At 37.4% G+C, this 21,340-nt stretch overlaps 1 protein-coding gene across 2 annotated transcripts in view; it reads right to left on the bottom strand.

Moving 5' to 3' along the window:
* SHCBP1L (SHC binding and spindle associated 1 like) overlaps positions 1-21,082 on the bottom strand; it is a gene marked incomplete at both ends in the record, with an annotated part of 32,652 nt that extends 11,570 nt beyond the window's left edge. The window contains 5 exons of one of the 2 annotated variants that reach the window (XM_080825203.1): positions 10,499-10,717; positions 10,793-10,879; positions 11,781-11,995; positions 18,970-19,119; positions 20,505-21,082. In XM_080825203.1, the coding sequence (XP_080681329.1) occupies positions 10,499-10,717; positions 10,793-10,879; positions 11,781-11,995; positions 18,970-19,119; positions 20,505-21,056 (1,223 nt within the window). The remainder of the gene's footprint in view (positions 1-10,498; positions 10,718-10,792; positions 10,880-11,780; positions 11,996-18,969; positions 19,120-20,504) is intronic. The other variant, XM_080825202.1, reaches the window with a different exon arrangement.
* Positions 21,083-21,340: the final 258 nt, after the last annotated feature.

The following is a 21,340-nucleotide window of genomic DNA, read 5'->3' as shown; positions in this document are numbered from 1 at the left end:
AAGGATCTTTGTATATCTTAGATACAAACCTTTTATCAGATATGTATTTTACAAGTATTTTCTTTAAAGTTTTGCCTTATCTTTAATTCTCTTAAGTATCTGTCACAGAGCATAAATTTTTATTTAATAAAGTCCAATTTCTCAATGTTTTTCTCTCACAGACCATATTGTCAGTGTTTTATCTAAAAAAACTCATTGTCAACCCAAGATCACCTATGTTTTCTTCTATGATTTATTCAAGTCTCACAGTTTTATTTTATACTTAGGTCATTGGATCACTTTGAGTTAATTTTTGTGAAGATGTAAGGTCTGTGTTTACATTCATCCTTTTGCATAAGGATATCCAATTAACTACTCTATAACACCATTTGTTAAAAATAATAGTCTTTCTCCATTGAATTTTCTCTGCTTCTTTATCAAAGTTCAGCCCACTCACTTTATTTGTGTGGATCTATTTATGGACTCTTTTTTCTGTTCCGTTGGTCTATGTGTCTAGGCACCAATACTGTGCTTTCTTGATTACTATAGTTTTACAATAAGCCTAAAATTGGGTAATATGAGTACTCTCACTTTATTCTTCTTCAGTACCATGTTAGCTCTTGACCTGAGCAGAAGGCAGAGGCTTTAACCCACTGAGCCACCCAGGCGCCCCAGGTAGCTCTATTTTAAACTTTTGGAGGAATCTCCACACTATTCTCCAAAGTGGCTGCACCAGTTTGCATTCCTACCAATAATCCAAAAGGGTTCCCCTTTCTCCATATCCTTGCCAACACCAGTTGTTCCTGAGTTGTTAGTTTTAACCATTCTGACAGGTGTGAAGTGGTATTTCATTGTGGTTTTGATATGTATTTTCCTGATGATGAGAGATGTTGTGCATATTTTCATGTGTCTGTTAGCCATCTGGAAGTCTACTTTGGAAAAGTGTCTATTCATGTCTTCTGAATTGGATTATTTTATTTTTTGGGTGCTGAGTTTGATAAATTCTTTTTTTTTTTTTTAAGATTTATTTATTTGTGGGGCACCTGGGTGGCTCAGTCAGTTAAGCATCTGTCTTCTGCTCAGGTCATGATCCCAGGGTCCTGTGATGGAGCCCTGCATTGGGCTCTTTGTTCAGCAGGGAGCCTGCTCCCTCCACCCCCCGCTCTCTCTCTGCCTATTTGTGCTCTCTTTCTGTCTGCCAATAAATAAAATCTTTTTTTTAAAAGAGATTTTACTTATTTGTTTGAGCAGGGAGGGGCAGAGGGAGAGTATCCTCAAGCAGATTCCCCACTGAGCATGGAACCTGATCCAGGGCTTGATCCCATGATCCATGAGACCATCCCTAAGCCAAAACCAAGAGCTGGACACTCAACCGACTGAGGCACCCAAGTGTCCTGAGTTTGTAAGTTCTTTATACATTTTGGATACTAGTCCTTTATCCTTTTTTTTTTAAAATTTTATTTATTTATTTGACAGAGATCAGAAGTAGGCAGAGAGGCAGGCAGAGAGAGAGGAGGAAGCAGGCTTCCGGCTGAGCAGAGAGCCCGATGTGGGGCTCGATCCCAGGATGCTGGGATCATGACCTGAGCCGAAGGCAGAGGCTTATTAACCCACTGAGCCACCCAGGCGCCCCTATACTAGTCCTTTATCCTATATGTCATTTGCAAATATCTTCTCCCATTCTGTCAATTGCCTTTTAGTTTTGTTGGTTGTTTCCTTCATTTTGCAGAAGTTTTTATTTTGATGATGTGCCAATAGTTCATTTTTGCTTTTGTTTTCCTTGCCTCAGGAGACATGTCTAGTAAGAAGTTGCTGCAGCTGAGGTCAAAGAGGTTGCTGCCTATTTTCTCCTCTAGGATTTTGATGGTTTCCTGTATTATATTTAAGTCTTTCATTCATTTTAAATTTATTTTTGTGTATGGTGTAAGAAAGTGGTCCAGTTTCACTCTTCTGTATGTCGCTGTCCAGTTTTCCCAACACCATTTGTTGAAGAGACTGTCTTTTTCCATTGGATAGTCTTTCCGGCTTTGTTGAAGATTAGTTGGCCATACAGTGTGGGTCCCTTTCTGGGTTTTCTGTTCTGTCCCACTGATTTATGTGTCTGTTTTTGTGTCAGTACCACACTGTCTTCATGATCGCAGCTTTGTAATACAGCTTGAAGATCAGAATTATGATGCTTCCCACTTTGCTTTTCTCTTTTCAACATTACTTTGGCTGTTGAGGGTCTTTTCTGGCTCAAAACAAATTTTAGAATTGTTCTAGCTCTGTGAAAAATACTGGTGTTATTTTGGTAAGGATTGCATTGAATGTGTAGGTTGCTTTGGGGAGTATAAACTTTTTTTTTTTTTTTAAGATTTTATCTATTTATTTAACAGAGAGAGACATAGTGAGAGAGGGAACACAAGCAGGGGGAGTGGGTGAGGGAGAAGCAGGCTTCCTGCTGAGCAGGGAGCTCAATGCAGGGCTCAGTCCCAGGACCCTGGGATCATGACCTGAGCGGAAGGCAGCCGCTTAATGACTGAGCCACCCAGGCACCCCTGGACATTTTTTTTTTTTTTAAAGATTTTATTTATTTGAGTGAGAGAGTGTGTGACAGAGAGAGCGTGCACACACAAGCAGAGGGGAGGGGAAGAGGAAGAAAGCAGATTCCCTGCTGAGCAGGGAGACTGATGTGGGACTTGGAACCCTGGGATTATGACCTGAGCCAAAAGCAGACACTTAACTGACTGAGTCACCCAGGTGCCCCAGTAGTACAGACATTTTAACAATTATTTGTTCTTCTAGTCCATGAACATGGAATGTCTTTCCATTTATTTGTGTCTTCTTCCATTGCTTTCATAAGTGTTCTACAGTTTTCAGTGTGCGTGCAGATCTTTCACCTCTTTGGTTAGGTTTATTCCTAGGTAGCTTAGGGTTTTTGGTACAATTGTAAATAGGATCGATTCCTTGATTTTTTTCTGCTGCTTCATTACTGGTGTATAGAAATACAACAGACTTCTGTACATTGATTTTTATATCCTCCAATTTTGCTGAATTCATGTATCAATTGTATCCATTTTTTGGTGGAGTCTTTTGAGTTTTCTATATGTGTCTATAAATATTTTTATATATGTATAGTATCATATCATCTCCAAATAGTGAAAGTTTTACATTTCTGCCAATTTGGATGCCTTTTATTTCTTTTGTTGTCTGATTCCTGAGACTAAGACTTCCAGAACTGTGTTGAACAATAGTGGTGAGAGTGGACATCACTGTTGTGTTCCTAACCTTAGGGGAAAAACTGAGTTTTGAGGATATTGAGTATATTGAGGATATTAGCTGTGGGTCTTTTGTATATGGCCTTTATAGTGTTGAGGTATATTCCATCTATCCCTACTTTCTTTTTTTTTAAATTTAAATATTTAATTTTTTTATTTGATAGACATAGATCACAAGTAGGCAGAGAGGCAGGCAGAGGTGGGGGAGGGAAGCAGGCTCCCCACTGAGCAGAGAGCCTGATGTGAGGCTCAATTCCAGGACCCTGAGATCATGACCTATGCCGAAGGCATAGGCTTTAACTCACTGAGCCACCCAGGTGCCCTGGTACTGTTGGATTCTTGATGAAAATTTTTGCATCCATGTTCATCAGGGATATTGGTCTGTAATACTCCTTTTTAGTGGGTTCTTTGTCTGGTTTGGGGATCAAGGTAATGCTGGCCTCACAGAATGAGTTTGGAAGTTTTCCTTCCATTTCTATTTTTTGGAACAGCTTTGGTAGAATAGGTATTAATTCTTCTTTAAATGTTTGGTAGAATTCCCCTGGGAAGCCATCCAACCCTAGACTCTTGTTTGCTGGGAAATTTTTTATTATGATTCAATTTCTTTGCTGGTTATGGATCTGTTCAAATTTTCTATTTCTTCCTGTTTCAGTTTTGGAAGGTTTCCTATGTTTCTAGGAATTTATCCATTTCTTTCAAATTGCCCAATTTGTTGGCACAGGGCTCGATTCCAGGATAAGATCATGACCTGAGCTGAAGGCAGACGCTTAATGAACGAGCCACCCAGGTGCTCCTCCCTCTTTCTTTTGATGTCCATCAGCAAGATAGATGGTCCTCTACCCCCTCTCTTTTAATTTAGAGGTGTCTTTGGGTCTAAAATGACTCTCTTGTAAATAGCATATTGATGGGTCTTGCTTTTTTAAAAAATCCATTCTGATACCCTAGGTCTTTTGATTGCAGCATTGAGTCCATTTACATTCAGAGTAATTATTGATAGATATGAATTTAGTGCCATTGCATTACCCGTAAATTCGCTGTTCCTGCAGATTGTTTCTGTTCCTTTCTAGTCTTTGTTGCTTTTGGTCACTTTCCTGCTCAGAGAGTCCCCTTTAATATTGTTTGCAGAGCTGATTTAGTGTTCATGAACTCCTTTAGCTTTTGCTTGTCTTGGAAACTCACTCTCTCTCCTTCTATTCTGAATGACAGCCTTGCTGGATAAAGTATTCTTGGCTGCATATTTATCCCATTTAGCACCTTGAATATATCATGCCACTTTTTTTCTGGCTTGTCAAATTTCTGTGGACAGGTCTGCTGCTAACCTTATGTATGTACCCTTATAGGTTTGGGACCTTTTGTCCCTAGCTGTTTTCAGAATTCTCTCTTTATCTTTGTATTTTGCAAGTTTCAATATATGTCTTTGTGTTGGCCTGTTTTTGTTGATTTTGAGGGGAGTTCTCTGTGCCTTTTGGACTTGAATGCCTGTTTCCTTCCCCAGATTAGAGAAATTCTCAGCTATAATTTGTCCAAATAAACCTTCTGCCCCTTTTTCTCCTCTTCTTCTGGGACTCCTATGTATGGATATTACTGTGTTTTGTGGAATCACAGTTCCCTAAATCTATATTCATAATCTAATAGTTTTCTTTTCCTTTTCAACTTATTTTCTATAATTTTATCTGTATTACCTGTTTGTTTTTCTGCTTCTTCCATCCTCATTGTGATTGCATCCAGTTGGTTTTGCATCTCAGTTCAAGCATTTTTTATTTTGGCCTGACTAGTTTTTAGGTCTTTTGTCTTTGCAGCCAGGGTTTCTCTGGTGTCTTTATGCTTCTTTCAAGCCCAGCTAGTATTCTTATGACTGTTCTAAATTTTTATTTAGGTACATTGCTTATATCTGTTTTGAGAAAATCCCTGGGTGTGATTTCTTCTCAATCTTTCTTTTGGGGAGAATTCCTCCATCTTGTCATTATGTCTAGGTTTCTGTCTTTTGCATGTTACAAAAGCTTGTTTTATTTCTGCTCTTGAGAGTAATACTGTATTAAGAAGGGGTCATACAATGTTCAGGGCCTGGTGCTTCAGGAAGTGTTTCTGCGTATGCTGTGCGCTCTCTGCTGTTGTGTTTTGGCTGCTCTTTCCCACAGGTCAGTCCTCTGCAGAGTTCCTTTTTGCTTGTAGTGGGCAGTGTTCAGACCTTTAACTAGGTGTGCTTGGATTTGTTAAGCCTGATCAAAAATTTAAAAAAATATATCTGATCTAAGAAAAGAGAAAAGGAACCAAAAAAAAAAAAAAAAAAGGCAAAAGGAAACAAAAACCTATAAGCCCAATTCTAAAGAATACAAAAGAAAGAAAAAAGAAAAGAAAAAAGCCTGATTTAAAAAAATAAAAAAAACATATAAACAAATGAACAAAAAAACCATAAGCCTGACACCAAAGGAAAAAGAAACAAAAAAGACTATATAAGAAATTAAAATAATAATCATAAAGTAATAAAATTGAAAGAAAGGAGGAAAGAAAGCCAGCTAGCCTGGTCCTATTTCCACCAGAACTGGGCCGACACTTTGGAGTACTCTATGGTCAACAGACCTGGTACATGCAAGGGTGAGGGTAGGGTGTTGGTCTTCTGAGGGAGAGGCCTTCTGAGCTGGTTCACAATCAGACCTGCCTTTGCAAAGAATCCCCTGCTGAGTGCAAGAGGGGCAGGGTTTTGTACAAGCCACTCCAGCATCCACTGGACGCATTGGGTTTCTCTCTGAAGTCCATCCATGCTGGTAGAGGTGGGGGAAAGATGGTGTCACCCTGTGCTCTTTTTCCCAGGGAGGGGAACTCAACCACAGGTGTTCAGGATGCTCTCACAGAAAAGCAAACAATATCCTCTCATATGCCCTAGGCTTTTGTCAGATCACTGCCCTCAACCTGTCTGTGCCCAGCTATCATCCCACGTGACATCCCAGTTCTCCTGTGTTTTATCTCTGTCACATGGCTGGAATTCAAAACTCCAAATCTTAAAGGGCCTGGCAATGCATGGACTGCTTCCCTCCGCTGGCGGAGACCCTTGTGGTGTGCTTGGCACCATTCTGTCACAGAAAAGCTGTCTCATGGCACATGCTCGGTGGCTGAAGTCTTGCAATATACGTTTTAAACTAATTTTAGTCCACCTTCAAATAACACTATGCTACTTCATATATAGTATAGGTACTTTTTAACAGAGTAGTCCCATTTCTCCCCTCAGTATATTACTGTCACTTATTTTACCAATCTATACACTATTATCACCCAATACCATCATAACTAGTATGAATTGGCATCTTCTTAATAAATCGAGATAAAAATAAAAGATTTTAATTTATCTTTATTTATTCTTTCTCCAAATCTCTTCTTCCTTCCTATACATAGATCTGAGTTTCTGACCTTTAGCAATTTTCTTCTCTAAAGAACTTTTCATTTTTCTTGCAAGGTGATACATCCCCCCAAGTTCTTTTTTTTTTTTTCCTTTCTTTTTGTCTAAAGAGCCATTATCGTTTCACTTTCAAAAAATATTTTCACCAAATATATAGAATTGTAGGTTGGTATTTCTTTAACACTTTGAATATTTCACTCCTCTCTTATCTTACTTGCATGGTTTCTTATAAGAAATGCATTGTAATTCTTATTCTTGTTCACCTTTGGATAAGGTGTTCCTTTCCTCCTCAGCTTCTTTATGTATAGTTTTCTTCAGTTTGAATATGATATGCCTATGTGTAGGTTTCTGGTATTTATCATTCTTGGTATTCCCTGAGCTTCCTGGATCTATCATTTGGTGTCTACATTTAATTTTGGAAAATCCTCAACATTATTATTATTATTTTTTAAAGATTTTGTTTATTTATTTGACAGGCAGAGATCACAAGTAGGCAGAGAGGCAAGCAGAGAGAGAGGGGAAGCAGGCTCCCCACTGAGCAGAGATCCCGATGCGGGGGCTTGATCCCAGAACCCCGGGATCATGACCTGAGCTGAAGGCAGAGGCTTTAACTCACTGAGCCACGCAGGCGCCCCAGTTCTCAACATTATTAATTCACATTTCCTCTGCTGCATTTGCTCTTTTTCTCTTCTGGTATTCCAATTACACATATGCTGCACCCTTCAAAATAATCCCACAATTCTTGGATGTTTTGTTTTCTATACCTTTTTTTTCCCTTTGCATTTCAGTTTGAAAAGATTGTTGACACAGCTCACTCACTCACAAGCTCACTCATTCACAAGAATCAAGCTCACTGATTACTTCCTCAGTTTCATCCCATCTATTAGTAAGCCCTTCAAAGATATTCATCATTTTTATTTGGTGTTTTTTAATTTCTAGCATTTTCTTTGAATTCATTCTTAGAGTTTCTGTCTTATGCTTACATTATCTATCTGTTCTTACATTTTGTGTCCTTTTTTCATTAGAGACTAACATATTAATTAGGCATTTTAAATTCCATCTGATTAATTCCAAAATCATAATTGAGTCTGGTTCTGATGCTTGCTTTCTCTCTTCAGGCTTAGGTTTGTTCTTGCCTTTTAGCATGTCCTGTAATAGTTTGTGGAAAGCCAAGCATGATATAATTGACTAAAAACTGAAGCAAATAGGCTTTTAGAGTGCAGTTTTATATTAATTTGGCCAGGAGGTAAACTGTGTTTAATGTTTGCTATATATACCTGTAGGTGTCAGAGACCTCACATTCCTATGGTTTCCATATTTGTGTCTCCTCTGTTGCCTTTGAGTTTCCCTAAAAACTCCTCTTCAGACAGATTTTGTGTCCTGTAGTTCTTTTAGCTATAATCCAGTTATTACAGGAGCCTAGCTGATGTGATTGGTGTGGTATGGTGGAGAGGAATTGTTCTATAATCTTATGATGAAATATTGGTCTTTTAGTGGGTCTATGTCCCTGGACTGTGACCTGAAGAAGTTTCTTAGTGCCCTCCTCTTCCCAGATATGGAGGCTAGAGGGGACTGGAGTCAAGGAAATGCCCTTCTCCCCTCAGTGGGAAAAGGCTCTGGTAAAGTCTTCCTCCGGTGAACAGATCTTTGTCATGGAGATGCTCTGTGTATATTTCATAATAGGAACTTTTCCCATCCCCAACCAGAGGCATAATGGGATTTTTCTTGACTCTTCACCAGAATTCCTGGAGGCAAAACCCCCACAGAGATGTGGGGTGTCTCCCTATGAACTGCATCCCTCCAGCAGTTTCTCACTTGCATACTAGTCCACACTCAACCTCCAGCAGTTTATCAAAATTACCATTTGTGTTCTTACAGTTTATGGCTCTAGGTGGTTATCTGTTCCAGGTAAGCAGATCTTGGTTGTGATTCTGAATTTACGTCTTTCTCTAGATTTCAAGGTGGTGGTTTGCCCTGTGACCTCAGTTTTCTTATGGGTCCTAGAAAGTCATTTTTGGTTTGCTCAGCTTTTTACTTTTTTAAGAATGGGAGCGGTAATTAGCAAACTCTTTACATGTCAGAGCTGCATCTGAAAATATTTTGTTTTTTAGCTTCCATTTCTCTGTTGAGATTCTCCATCCACTTATTAACACCAGTTTTCCTGTAATTCATTGAACATACTTAAATAACTGCTTTGAAGTCTTTGAAATCTAACCTCTGGGCCCCATTCAAACTCATATTTTAGTAAATGTCTTTTTTCCTGGGTATGGATCTAATGTTCTGGGTTCTTTCCATGCCCATTAATTTTTGGTTGAACACTGGAGACTCTAGAAAATATATTCTCATAACTCTGGATTGTGTTTTGTTCTTCTGAAGATTGTTAGTCTTGTATTCTAGCAGGCAGTTAACTTGTCTCGGCTCAAAACGCAGCTGACATCTCTGTTCAGTTCTCTCAAGTTCCATGCTTCAACTACATAGTTTTTTTAAAGCATGGGCCCCAAATTTTTTCCCCCACCAATGCTAGCACAGTTTAGTGGTCAGTCAAGAATTCGGGCAGAGTTTATGCTAAAATTCTAGATCTCACCCCTTTTGCAACTCTCTTCTTTCAAGATATCCCACCTATATTTCCAGCTCTTCTGCCAGCTTTGAACTCTGTCCTTCACCATCATGAAATAGTTGGACTGCATTTTTTGCTGCCATAGCTATGAGAACTGGTGATCCCTCTCAGACTGAAAAGCAACAAATTCCCATTTCTTACCCATTCCAAGGATAAATACATTTCAAGGCTGTTGCCTGCTTTGGTTATTTTACAGTGCCTTCAAATGCCTGGATACTTTAAATATATTTTTGTCCAAATTTTGTAAGTGTTATTTATGTAAGGGTTTGACCAATTAACTTACTCCACCACTCCCAGATCTAGATTCTTTGTGATTATAACTTTTAAGATGAGAGAACCCTGCGCTACCCTATGCCATTAGAATCTGAAGTCTAGTGATGATAGCTTGTATTCAAATTCAACTCTTGTTGAATCTTGATTTCTACATAAGTAGAGTTCAAAAATCTTATCTATATTGACTTCCCAAAGTAATCCCAAGGTTTTCTTAGATAGGAATCCCAATAACAACATCAAAAATAGACATTAAGATGGGATTCTTAATGATTAAGAAAATAAGTCAAACTTGAAAGAAAATACAAAAAGAAAAAATTTAGGCTAACAGTAAATTGTTAGAAAAGTAAAATGTGGCTCAGAATTTCTAAGGCACGGATGTGTACAAGTGGAACCTAAGTCAGATGTCCTTTGGCTCCATTCAAAATTTTCCATTAATTTTGAAACCACAAGCAAGAGTTCCTGTTTCCTCTCTATCTAAAACAAAGACGGAAATATGTACTTTACTGCATAGTACTGTGAAAATATTTTAAGACATTTTGGAGTATTCTGGAGAATGATGCTAGTTAAATCTCCACTGTTTTATTTATCATAAAAAGAACTTATCAATTTATGTTGGTTAAAAAAGAAAAAATTAAGAGGCAGCCAAATTACTCAACTTTCTCTTTACTTTGCATATTATATGTAGTAGAGATCTACCTCCTCTTTTCTTAGGTTTTGGCCAAAATCAAGACTGTAAAGATGAAAGATAAGAAAAGAACAAGATTGATAACATGTTTTCTTATCCAAAGAGCCAGTGATTTTAGTGAACTCAGTTATATAAAAATAATTTTCCAATACTAGTAGTTGCACTTTGTTCTTATCTCAAAAACTGGACATCTAATTTTATAATCTACTTTAGTCAGGGTAACATATATGACAAGTGATATGATAAAAGAATGACCATGTAATCTTTTTGTTTAAAATAGAGCAAATTATTACCGGAGTCGTAAATCTTCCCACATTTTCAGTAATCCACAGAGCATTACTATCTCATAGTATTTTTTCCAGCATTCAACGGCCTCTGCTGCAGATGGATCTTCCTTAATATTACTCTGATACTCGATGAGCTCAACACGTTTGTTTTTATATTTCTCCAAAGTTTTTTTGAAACGTTGTGCAATAGGACCAGGTATGGTTCCATCTTGTATATCACACCACCTGAAAAGTATCAATATAATTACAATGTTTATCTTATAATAATAATGTGATGAGTTCGTTTTTAACTATACTTACAAATTAATTCTTTCTTCAATCAAAGCAGTGTAATTCTCACAACTTTCTTCATCATCCCAGTCCCTCCAAAGAAAGTCATAAAAAAACCTATAATGAATAAAAATAATTTAAAAGTGATCAAAAAGAGACAATACCATGTATATAATTAGAGACAATCTCATGTCAGAATTCTTTTTATGAATTCTAAGAAAAATGTTTTTTTAAATGACTTTTCAGTGAACTAGTATTAAAATCAAACCTTTGAAAATTAGATTACCTAGATTTTATTTGAGGTTACTACAGATAACATTCTTGAAGTGGTAATGAAAAATATTTCCAAATTTCCTAGATTTTGGCTATGGTTTTTTTCAACAAAGAAATAATACTTAAGATACAATCAAATTTGTATATTCAGAGGAAGCATTAGAAAAATAAAAATATGCCCCCAAATACTCTGTATTATATTTTTGGACAGCTTCTCTCAAATTGTATCAACTTTTAAGAAGCAATCATAATGTAGATGATGACATCTAGTATTTGTAATGCCTTTATGTGTGAAACATAAAATCTAATATATTTAAGATGCTTAAATGTGAACAAAATTTAATGTTACTTGTGTCTAGCATTTTTTAAATCAATTTTTGAAAAAGCAAGATAAAAAAATGGCAGACTTTTCATTGCCCATATATAATACTTCTTCAAGAAAATGTTAAAAGAAAAAAAAAAGAAAATGTTAAAAGAGTTACAAGTATGTTCATTAAAAATGAACAGGAGCACCTGGCTGACACAGTCAGTGAAACATGTGACTCTTGATCTTGGGATTCACGAGTTCAAGTCGCATGTTGGGTTTAGAGATTACTTAAAATAAATAAATAAACTTTTTAAAAATGGACAAATTGAATTCAGCAGTGGGTAAAAATGAAATCAATAACTATTTATGAAGCACTTGTATATTTACACATTAACTTTTTGAATATGATAATTTTTAAGAGGTAAAAAGGTCTAATACCTTACAACTTCCAGGGCCAGAGCAATATCATGTATATCAGAATCTTGTCCTTCAACAGGGTATACTTCCAAGAGAGGCACACTATGCTCCAGTTCTTCTAAAATCTCATTGACCAAATCCCTTGGAATATTTGCAATGTTAGAAGAAAAGGGCTCCGCAACAGATACAGTAACTTTGAAACAAGATGATGAGCTTTGGTGTGGTTTACAAGTTACCTAAGATAAATATAAAATTTGTAATTACAAATCAAAATAAACCACATGATTTTTTCCTCACACATCATCTGCTTATAAAATTTCTTCTTTTAAATTTTATGACCTCTTTAACCACACACAAATTATAGATCAATACTAAATAAAATACAATTTTTCAAACCCCTCCCTCCCTCTTTCCCTTACCTTTTCTTTTCTTTCTTTTTTCCTTTCCTTCCCTTCCTTCCTCTCCCTTCTCCTCTCATTTCCTTCTTTTCTTTCTTTTAGTTCCAGTGTAGTTAATTAACGTTATATTAGTTTCAGTTGCACAATATAATGATTCAACAATTCCCCTTATTGGTCAGAGCTCATCAAAGTAAACATTATCACTCCGCAGTTATTTCACCCATCCCCCAACCCACCTCCCCTCTGATAAACATGTTTGTTTTCTATAATTGAGAGTTTGTTTTTGGTTTGTCTCTGGCTTTCTTTCTTAAATTCCACGTATGAGTGAAATCATATGGTATTTGTCTTTCTCTGACTGACTTACTTCACTTAGCATTATACTCTCTAGATCCATCCATGTTGTTGCAACTGACAAGATTTCATTCTTTTTGCGGTTATATAATATTCCACTGTGAATATATATACACATTGTCTTAATCCTTTCATGTTATCACTGCACATTTGGGCCACTCCCATAATTTAGCTATTGTAAATAATCCTGCAATACACTATTGGGTATTTACTCAAAGAAAACAAAAACACTAGTTCAAAACTAGTTCTATTTTTAATTTTTTGAGGAACCTCCATAATGTCTTCCAATGGCTGCACCAGGTTGCATTCCCACCAATAGCGTGCGGGGGTTCCTTTTTCTCCATATCCTCAACACTGTTGTTTCTTTTGTTTTTAATTTTAACCATTCTGACAGATGTGAGGTGATATCTCATTGTAGTTTTGATTTGCATTTCCCTGATGATCAGTTTGAGCATCTTTTCATGTGTCCGTTGGCCATATCTTCTTTGGAGAATTGTCTGTTCATGTCTTGTGCCCATTTTTTAATGGGATTGTTTTCTGGCTGTTGAGTTGTATAATTTCCTTTGTATTGTGGATATTAACCCTTTATCAGATATATCATTGGCAAATATCTTCTCCTGTTCCATAGGTTATCTTTTAGTTTTGTTGCTTATTTCCTTTTCCGTGCATAAGCTTTTTATTCTGATGTAGTCCTAACTACTTATTTTTGCTTTTGTTTCCCTTACCTCAGAGAAGACATATCTAGAAAAATGTTGCTATGGCTGATGTCAGAGAAATTACCACTTGTACTCTCTTTTAGGATTTTTATGGTTTCAGGTCTCACATTTAGGTCTTTAATTCATTTTGAATTTATTTTTGAATGGTATAAGAAAGTGGTACAGTTTCATGCTTTTGCATGTTGCTGCTCAGTTTTCCCAACACCATTTGTTAAAGAGACTTTCTTTCTTCCATTGGATATTCTTACCTGCTTTGTCAGAGATTAACTGACCATATACTGGTGGGTTTATTTCTGGGGTTTCTGTTCTGTTCTATTGATCTATGGTGTCTATTTTTGTGCTAGTACCATACTATTTTGATCACTTCAGTTTTGTAATATAACTTGAAGTCCAGAATTGTGATGCCTCCAGCTTTGCTTTTTTTCTCTTTTCACAATAGTTTTGGTTATTAGCATCTCTTGCGGTTCCATACAACTTTTAGGATTGTTTATTCTAGCTCTCTTAAAAATGCTGTTGGTATTTTGATAGGGATTGCATTGAATGTATTGATTGCTTTGGGCAGTATAGACATTTTAACAATATTTATTCTTCGAATCCACGAGCATGGAATGTCTCCATTCCTTTGTGTCATCCTCAATTACTTTTATCAATGTTTTATAGTTTTCAGAGTACAGGTCTTTTACCTCTTTGGTTAGGTTTATTCCTAGATATCTTATTGTTTTTGGTACAATTGTAAAGGAGGTTGATTCCTTACTTTCTCTTTCTGCTGTTTCATTATTGGTAAAGAACTGCAATAGATTTCTGTATGTCAATTTTGTATCCTGCAACTTTACTGAATTCATGTATCAATTGTATCAATTTTTTGGTGGAGTCTTGGGTTTTCTGTATAGAGTATTATATCATCTGCAAATAGTGAAAGTTTTACTTTTTCCTTGCTGACTCGGATGCCTTTTATTTCTTTTTGTTTTCTGAATGCTGTGGCTAAGACTTCTAGTACTGTGTTGAACAACAGTGGTGAAAGTGGACATCCGTGCCTTGTTCCTGACTATAGAGGAAAATCTCTCAGTTTTCCCCATTGAGGATGATATTAGCTGTGAGTTCTTCATATATGGCCTTTATTATGTTGAGGTATGTTCCCAGTTTAGAGGATCTTTATTTTGGACACATTTAAGGGATCTCTCAGTGGATTCTGGAAGCTGGCTGTTTACCTGATTCTACTGTATCATAGTTCTAAAGAGGGAATAGTCACTGTGAACTGTTCTCAACATTTACATCTTACTTTGTGGCTATTTCCACAAACTCCCATCTTTAGTTATAGAATCCTTGGTTTTATTTATTATTTATTATTTTTATTTTGTGGGGGAGAGGCAGAGGAAGAGGGAGAGAGAGAATCGTAAGCAGGGTTAAGGCTCCATACCCAGCATGGAGCACAATGAGAGGCTCAAAATGGATCAAAGACATAGAGAGCCTAGAAAACACAGGCAGTAATCTCTTTGACATCAGCCACAGCGACTTCTTTCTAGATAATGTCTCCTGAGGGAAGGGAAACAAAAGCAAATATAAACTATTGGGACATCATCAAGATAAAAAGTTTCTGCACAGCGAAGGAAACAAGCAACAAAACTAAAAGGCGACCTACTAAATGAGAGAAAATAGTTGCCAATGACATATCTGCTAAAGGGTTAGTATCCAAAATATATAAAGAACTTAGTTCAACAGCCAGAAAACAATCCAAGTAAAACATGGGCTGAAGACATGAACAGACATTTTTCCAAAGAAGATACCCAGAGAGTTAACAGACAAACGAAAAGACTCAAAATCTCTCATCATCAAGGAACTGCAAATCAAAAGTACAATGAGATATCACCTCACACCTGTCAAAATGGCTAAAATCAACAACACAAGAAACAATAGATGGTAGTGAGGATGTGAAGAAAGGGGAACCCTTGTGCACTGTTGGTGGGAATGCAAACTGGTGCAGCCATTCTGGAAAACAGTATGGAGGTTCCTCAAAAAGCTAAATATAGAATTACCCTATGATCCAGCAATTGCACTACTAAATATTTGCCAAAAAAACACAAAAATACTAATTCAAAGGGATACATGCACCCCAATGTTTATAGCAGCATTATCTACAATAGCCAAATTATGGAAATAGTCCAAGTGTCCATCAATTAATGAATGGATAAAGATGATGTGGTATATATATACATATATGTATATGTGTATACATATATACAATGGCATATTACCCAGCCATAAAAAAGAACAAAATCTTGCCACTTGCAAAGACATGGAGAAAGCTAGAGGGTATTATGCTAAGTGAAATAAGCCAGAGAAAGACAAGTACCATATGATTTCACTTATATGGGAATTTAAGAAATAAAACTAACAAGCAAAGGGGGAAAAAAGAGAGAGGCAAACCAAGAAAAAGACTCCTAACTATAGAGAACAAACTGATGGGGACCAGAGGGAGAGTGAGTGGGGCGGGGGATGAGTCAAATAGGTGATAAAGATTAAAAAGTGCACTTGTTGCGGCAAGTCAAGCACTGGCTGTTGTATGGAAGTGCTGAATCACTATATTGCACATTTGAAACTAAAATTACACTGTATGTTAACTAACTGGAATTTGAATAAAACTTTAAAAAAATAGATTCTCTAAATTTATTGATAATGTCTACACATGCTCTTTGTACAAAATGTTTAAAAGTTAAACATAATCCACCAACTACTGTTAACCTTTTTATATTCCAGCTTTATTCCTATGTCCTTATATAATTTATATAATTGGATCATACTGAATATCTAGTTCTGTAATCTTTTATTTTATCTTACATATATAATGAGAGCTTTTCTAAATCATTAAAAGTTTTTTGTTAATATGTTTTATGACTACATAATAGTCTATTTTATGGATATGTCATCATCTTATTATTAAAGTTTTATGATATTACCAATTTTTAATTTTTTAAATATCACTGTGATCACTCAATATATAAATCTTTTTCTGCATATCTGATTTCTGTAGACTAAATTTCTAGAAATTAAGCGAACTTTTTATTTTTGTTTGTTTTTATGTGCAGTGGGGTCTATTTACTTTTGTTATTTTTATTTTTTCTAGCTTTATTGAGATAACTGACATATAATGAGTGAACTACTTTAAATTTTTTTTAAGATTTTATTTATTTGACAAAGAGGGAGAGAGAGCACAAGTAAGCAGAGCGGCAGAGAGAGGGAGAAGCAGATTCTCTGCTGAGAAGAGAGCCCAATGTGGGCTCAATCCTAGGATTCTGGGATCATAACCTGAGCGGAAGGCAGATGCTTAACCAACTGAGCCACCCAGGCGCCTTTACTTTAAAATGTTCAACATATTTTGGCAGACTGCTTTTTATAGAGGTTATTAAAAAGTTCACTTAATTTCTGGATCATTTTGTAACCAAGATTAAGGATATGCTAATTTTCTTCCAATCAAATATTTCCAAATTTTTTGTCATTGCGTGAATCTGTAGTAGGCAGAATGATGACCCTCAAAGATATTCATGTCTTTATCCTTGGAACCTGTTAATATATTAATATTACTTTACATAGTAAAAGGGACTTTGCAGGTGTGGTTAAGGTTAAGGAGTTGAGATGGTAAAGTTATCCTGAATTACCCAGTTGGGCCCATTGTAATCATAAATCTTAAAGGACATGCACTTTTTCAGCCTGCAAAGAACCAGACAGGTAGAATCTAAGGAAGACTTTGAAGATGAAGAGAGGGGGCCAGAAGTCATGGATTGTAGGAAGCTTCTAGAGGCTGGACAAGACAAGGAAACAGATTCTCTCCTAGAGCCTCCAAAAGGGAATGCAGCCTTGCCTATATCTTGATTTTACCTCACTGGGCCCATGTCAGATTTTTCTCTATTGAATTGTAAGATAACGAATTTGTATTGTCACCAAACTTATGGTAAATTCTTATAGCAGCAACAGAAAACTGAGCATCTAAAGAAAAAGAGAATGAGGTCCATAGAAATAAATTATTGCGACTTCAGAACAAGGAATATCATATAGCAACGATTGATACTTCAACCCAAGTAAGATTTAAGAAGCTTTGGCAGACAAAACAACATCTGAATTGTGCAGCACTACCTTAAAAGCTAGTTTTACTGCCACGTATTTCAAAGAATTAGAATCTGCCAATATACTATTCTGTTTTTTGCTCTGTTCTCCCCTTTTCTTCCTACCTTTCTAGTATTTACAGGACAGTGGAAATCTCTAGAGAACTGGCAATCCCTAGAGGATTCTAGCAATCTAATTATCTATAATCTTGTTATTTTTGGAGTAAGAAAGAGAGCAAATAATCAATGTATTACATGTAAACCTTAGAACTTGATATAATTTTTAGATAATCTAATCCAGTGAATTTTCACATACGTTTAAGGATCTTTCAAGGATTTATGGCGTATAGAGGCTATCATGAGGTGTTAGAAGAAAAGCCAAGTTAATTGCTAGAATGCCATCCCCTTCATTTCAGTCAGAAATGTCCTGCTTTAATGTGTTGTATATGTCAGACTTCCACATAAAACTTGACTAAAAAAACCCCCCCGCAAAATGTTAAAGATACCAATGTAGTACACCTCCTCTTATTTTATCCATGTGAAAAAAGTCCAGAGAAGTTATGAAAGTTCCAGGGAAAAGTTACTCAAAATCTGAGGTTGAGGGGCGCCTGGGTGGCTCAGTGGGTTAAAGCCTCTGCCTTCAGCTCACATCATGATCTCAGGGTCCCAGGATCGAGCCCCGAGTCGGGCTTTCTGCTCAGCGGGGAGAGTGCTTCCTCCTCCCTCTCTCTCTCTCTGCCTCTCTGCCTACTTGTGATCTCTGTCTGTCAAATAAATAAATAAAATCTTAAAAAAAAAAAAAATCTGAGGTTGAGCAAGCTCAAAGAAACACTAAAAACAGGATATTATTGAAAAACTAATTCCAAGTCTTGATTATATATTTTTTATAGTCTCTATGATAAAAAAAAATGCCATTTTTTATCTGTAAAAATACCATTAATTTACTTTTCCATAGCACATAGAAGTGAATTATTTTCAGGTAGTGTGCAATGTAATGAATTTCAAACACAAATTTTTCTGGTAACCAGAACAACAGATTTGAAATATGTGAGGTAGGGATATCATTTGTGATTATAGATATTAATGTCTACACAGGAAAAAATAATCTTTAAGGGAATCAAACTTATGACATCAAAGATGCTACAGTATTTAACCCATAGACCTAAAAAAGTAAAATCTTACCAGATGAATATATTATACTAAAAGGGTACTTTTCATGGGAAGAAATTTCAAATTTTGCCAACAGTTTCCTAATCCATTTTTTCCTGTCTTATTCTACCTAAACCTCATAATTCAGATAAATGAAGTTTAATGGCAAATGATGGAAAAAGAAGGCCCAAGTCTGTTAAAGCCTAAATTACTAATTCAAAGAAATGCACTTTTGCTATGTGAGCAATTGAAACTAAGCTAATAAATACTGTCCGATGCACTAGATTCCACTTAATAATTAACTGCGCCGAGGTAAATGGATGCTAATATCCCCCCTTTTTTTTACGCTATTAATCTGCTTAGAAAATTAAAATAGGCATTAACCTTTGTCAGTCTGTGTTTAAGTATCAAAGCCCCAAATTAGTAAGGTCATATTTTGGTCTTCAAAAGAACTAATAATTTCACTCAAAAGAACAAAGCTCAGGTAAAAGTTATTTACCTCAACCAGTATACCAACAAAAGGGATAGAAGCTTCTTCATATTTCACAAAGAATAACTCGGGATTCGTCTTCCAGACTCCAAGCCATTTGTCCTTCAACTTTAATTTTTCTGATAGATATTTACTCATAGCTTCATCAGCATCTTCTGCCTAGCAAAAGAAAAAATGCGTAAGTATATAAAATTATAGATTTGTATATAAATATTTTTACTGATTTCTATTTAAATATAAGATGGATATACCCTTAAATAATTTTAAAAAAGTTATCTGTTACCTGGAAAGTAACAGATTTTAATTGAATCAATGTTTACTGGAAAATATCATAAAAATTAACAACTTAAAAGAGATCCATTCACTCAATAGAGCAATTCAGTACTGAAACATCTACTTGTTATTTATATTTAAGTAATTTGTTTTATTAATCCTACTGAGGAGAAAGAACTGTAATTATACATTTAAAAAACAGTAATTATCTTTTTAAAAAACAGCAATTATTTTTCTGAACTTTAAAGATACAATAACCTATTTAAAACAGTACATAAAAATTTAAAACAGCACTCCATTCTATAAAACAAATGAGCATATTAAGCATTCAACAAACACTACCCATTTGATTTTTTAAAAATTCAGTTACCTCAAGGATGATAATCATCAGGAAAGCTATTGTGAAACTCAGGCATTAGAACCGGTCTGATTAATGGCACAAAATTTTCTATAAACGTATTTCAGTTGCCTTTGAGACTTCCTCTTCTCCAACCCTCATTATCAGATATAACTTGGCCATTAATACTGTCCTAGTTTTATGTTAAATGTGTTCTTAGAAATAAAATTTTCATCCGATTGTAAAATATGGTTCACCTACAGAAAATCTGAAAAATGCACAATCTGTAAGGAAAACAAAACCCACTCCTGATCCTGATAGCCCAAATAACCATTGTTGCTAATTCCTTCCAGTCATTTTTCTGTGCTTGTGTTCATCCATGCATATGAATCATGTTTTGTTTTGTCTTCTGGGTGTTTTTTTTAATATTATTGTGTAAGATATAACTAATGTTCTTGAAAACCCAGTTTTTTTTCCTCTGCATGGGTCTCCACTATATGCAGCCACAAGTTCTTTACTGCCCCATAGTCGGAAGTTTAGTTTCTAATTTTTAATTCTAATACATACCAGTGCAACGAATATCTTTGTACACAAATTCTTCTATAACTTAAAAAAAAAAGGCCAGAAACATGATATTTGTTCTGTGCAGTGTTACGAGGTACGTGTATCCTGGATACGAAACACCCTAGACTCAGTCTGGGACCATCGAGTGTACACCTGTGCAGTACCATCAGGTCAAAGTCAAGGCTAGGTCATGGTATCCTTATGTGTGGACACGAGTCGTTAAATGAGAGAAGTAAGACGCAAATCTGGGCACTGATAAGGTCTATCGATCTAAGACGTACACTGGGGCACTGACTAAGGCCTAGCGATCTTCATCTGTTGGAAGTTGCCAGAAACCCGGCAAACGCTCTACCAGGGCTGCCCCCTTCACTGACAAGAGTTTGTGTGCGGGAAAAGCCAACGGTAACTGGCTCTGGGCCAGGCCGGGTGCCTCTGGCTCGGCGGAGGCCCTCCAAATGCCGAGTCCACGTCCTTCTCGGAACCGCAGGCCGGCCCTCACCTTACAGCCCTGCAGCACCTCGTCGCAGTACAGCGCCACCTTCTCGTCGCGCCACATCCCCCTCATGGGGGACACGCAGACCGGGGGCAGTGGCTGCGCCTCCTCTTCATCCTCTTCCGGCACCGACAGAAGGGGCTCCTCCTCCTCCTCATCTTCCTCCTGCTCCTCCTCCCCCTCGCCGTAGCCCTCGGCCTGAGCCGCGGGCAGGAGCTGCAGCCGCCGCCGGGCGGCCTCCCGGCCCGCCTTCCCCTTCACGGGCCGCGGGGACGCCGCCACCGACCGCACCGGGGATGCGGCGCTCTTCAGGGTCCCCACCAACACCGAGTCCCCGGTGGGCGCCGACACCCGCTTTTCGCTTCGCCTGCCGGGGCTGACGGTTTGGACGGAGTCCTCCGGCGCGGAAGCCCTGGCCCCCGACGCCATCGCCTCACACCGCGAGCACCAGCTGCAGCCGTTAGTCACTTTTCCCGCTCTCAGCCCGCTGGCCAATGAGCGAGCGCCGCCCGCGGAGCCCGCAACGAGCGTGGGGTCTCGAGGGGCGACGGGCCCGGTGAGTTGGGGGATGGGGGCGGGGCCGGGGTGGAGGGGACCGCGGCCCGCGAGGTGGTGGGGGGCGCGGATGCTGCAGGGGGGGCGGGGGTGGACGGCGTGGCGTTCGGTGCGGCGCCCTCGCTAGGTGGCGCTCAGGCGCAGGGCGCTCGCCCTAA

This window comes from Martes martes, assembly GCF_963455335.1.
Source record: "Martes martes genome assembly, chromosome: 15".
In the NCBI taxonomy this organism is placed as follows: Eukaryota; Metazoa; Chordata; class Mammalia; order Carnivora; family Mustelidae; genus Martes; species Martes martes.
The sequence above is the reverse complement of the archived record's forward strand: the minus strand, read 5'-3'. Positions and strand labels throughout refer to the sequence as shown.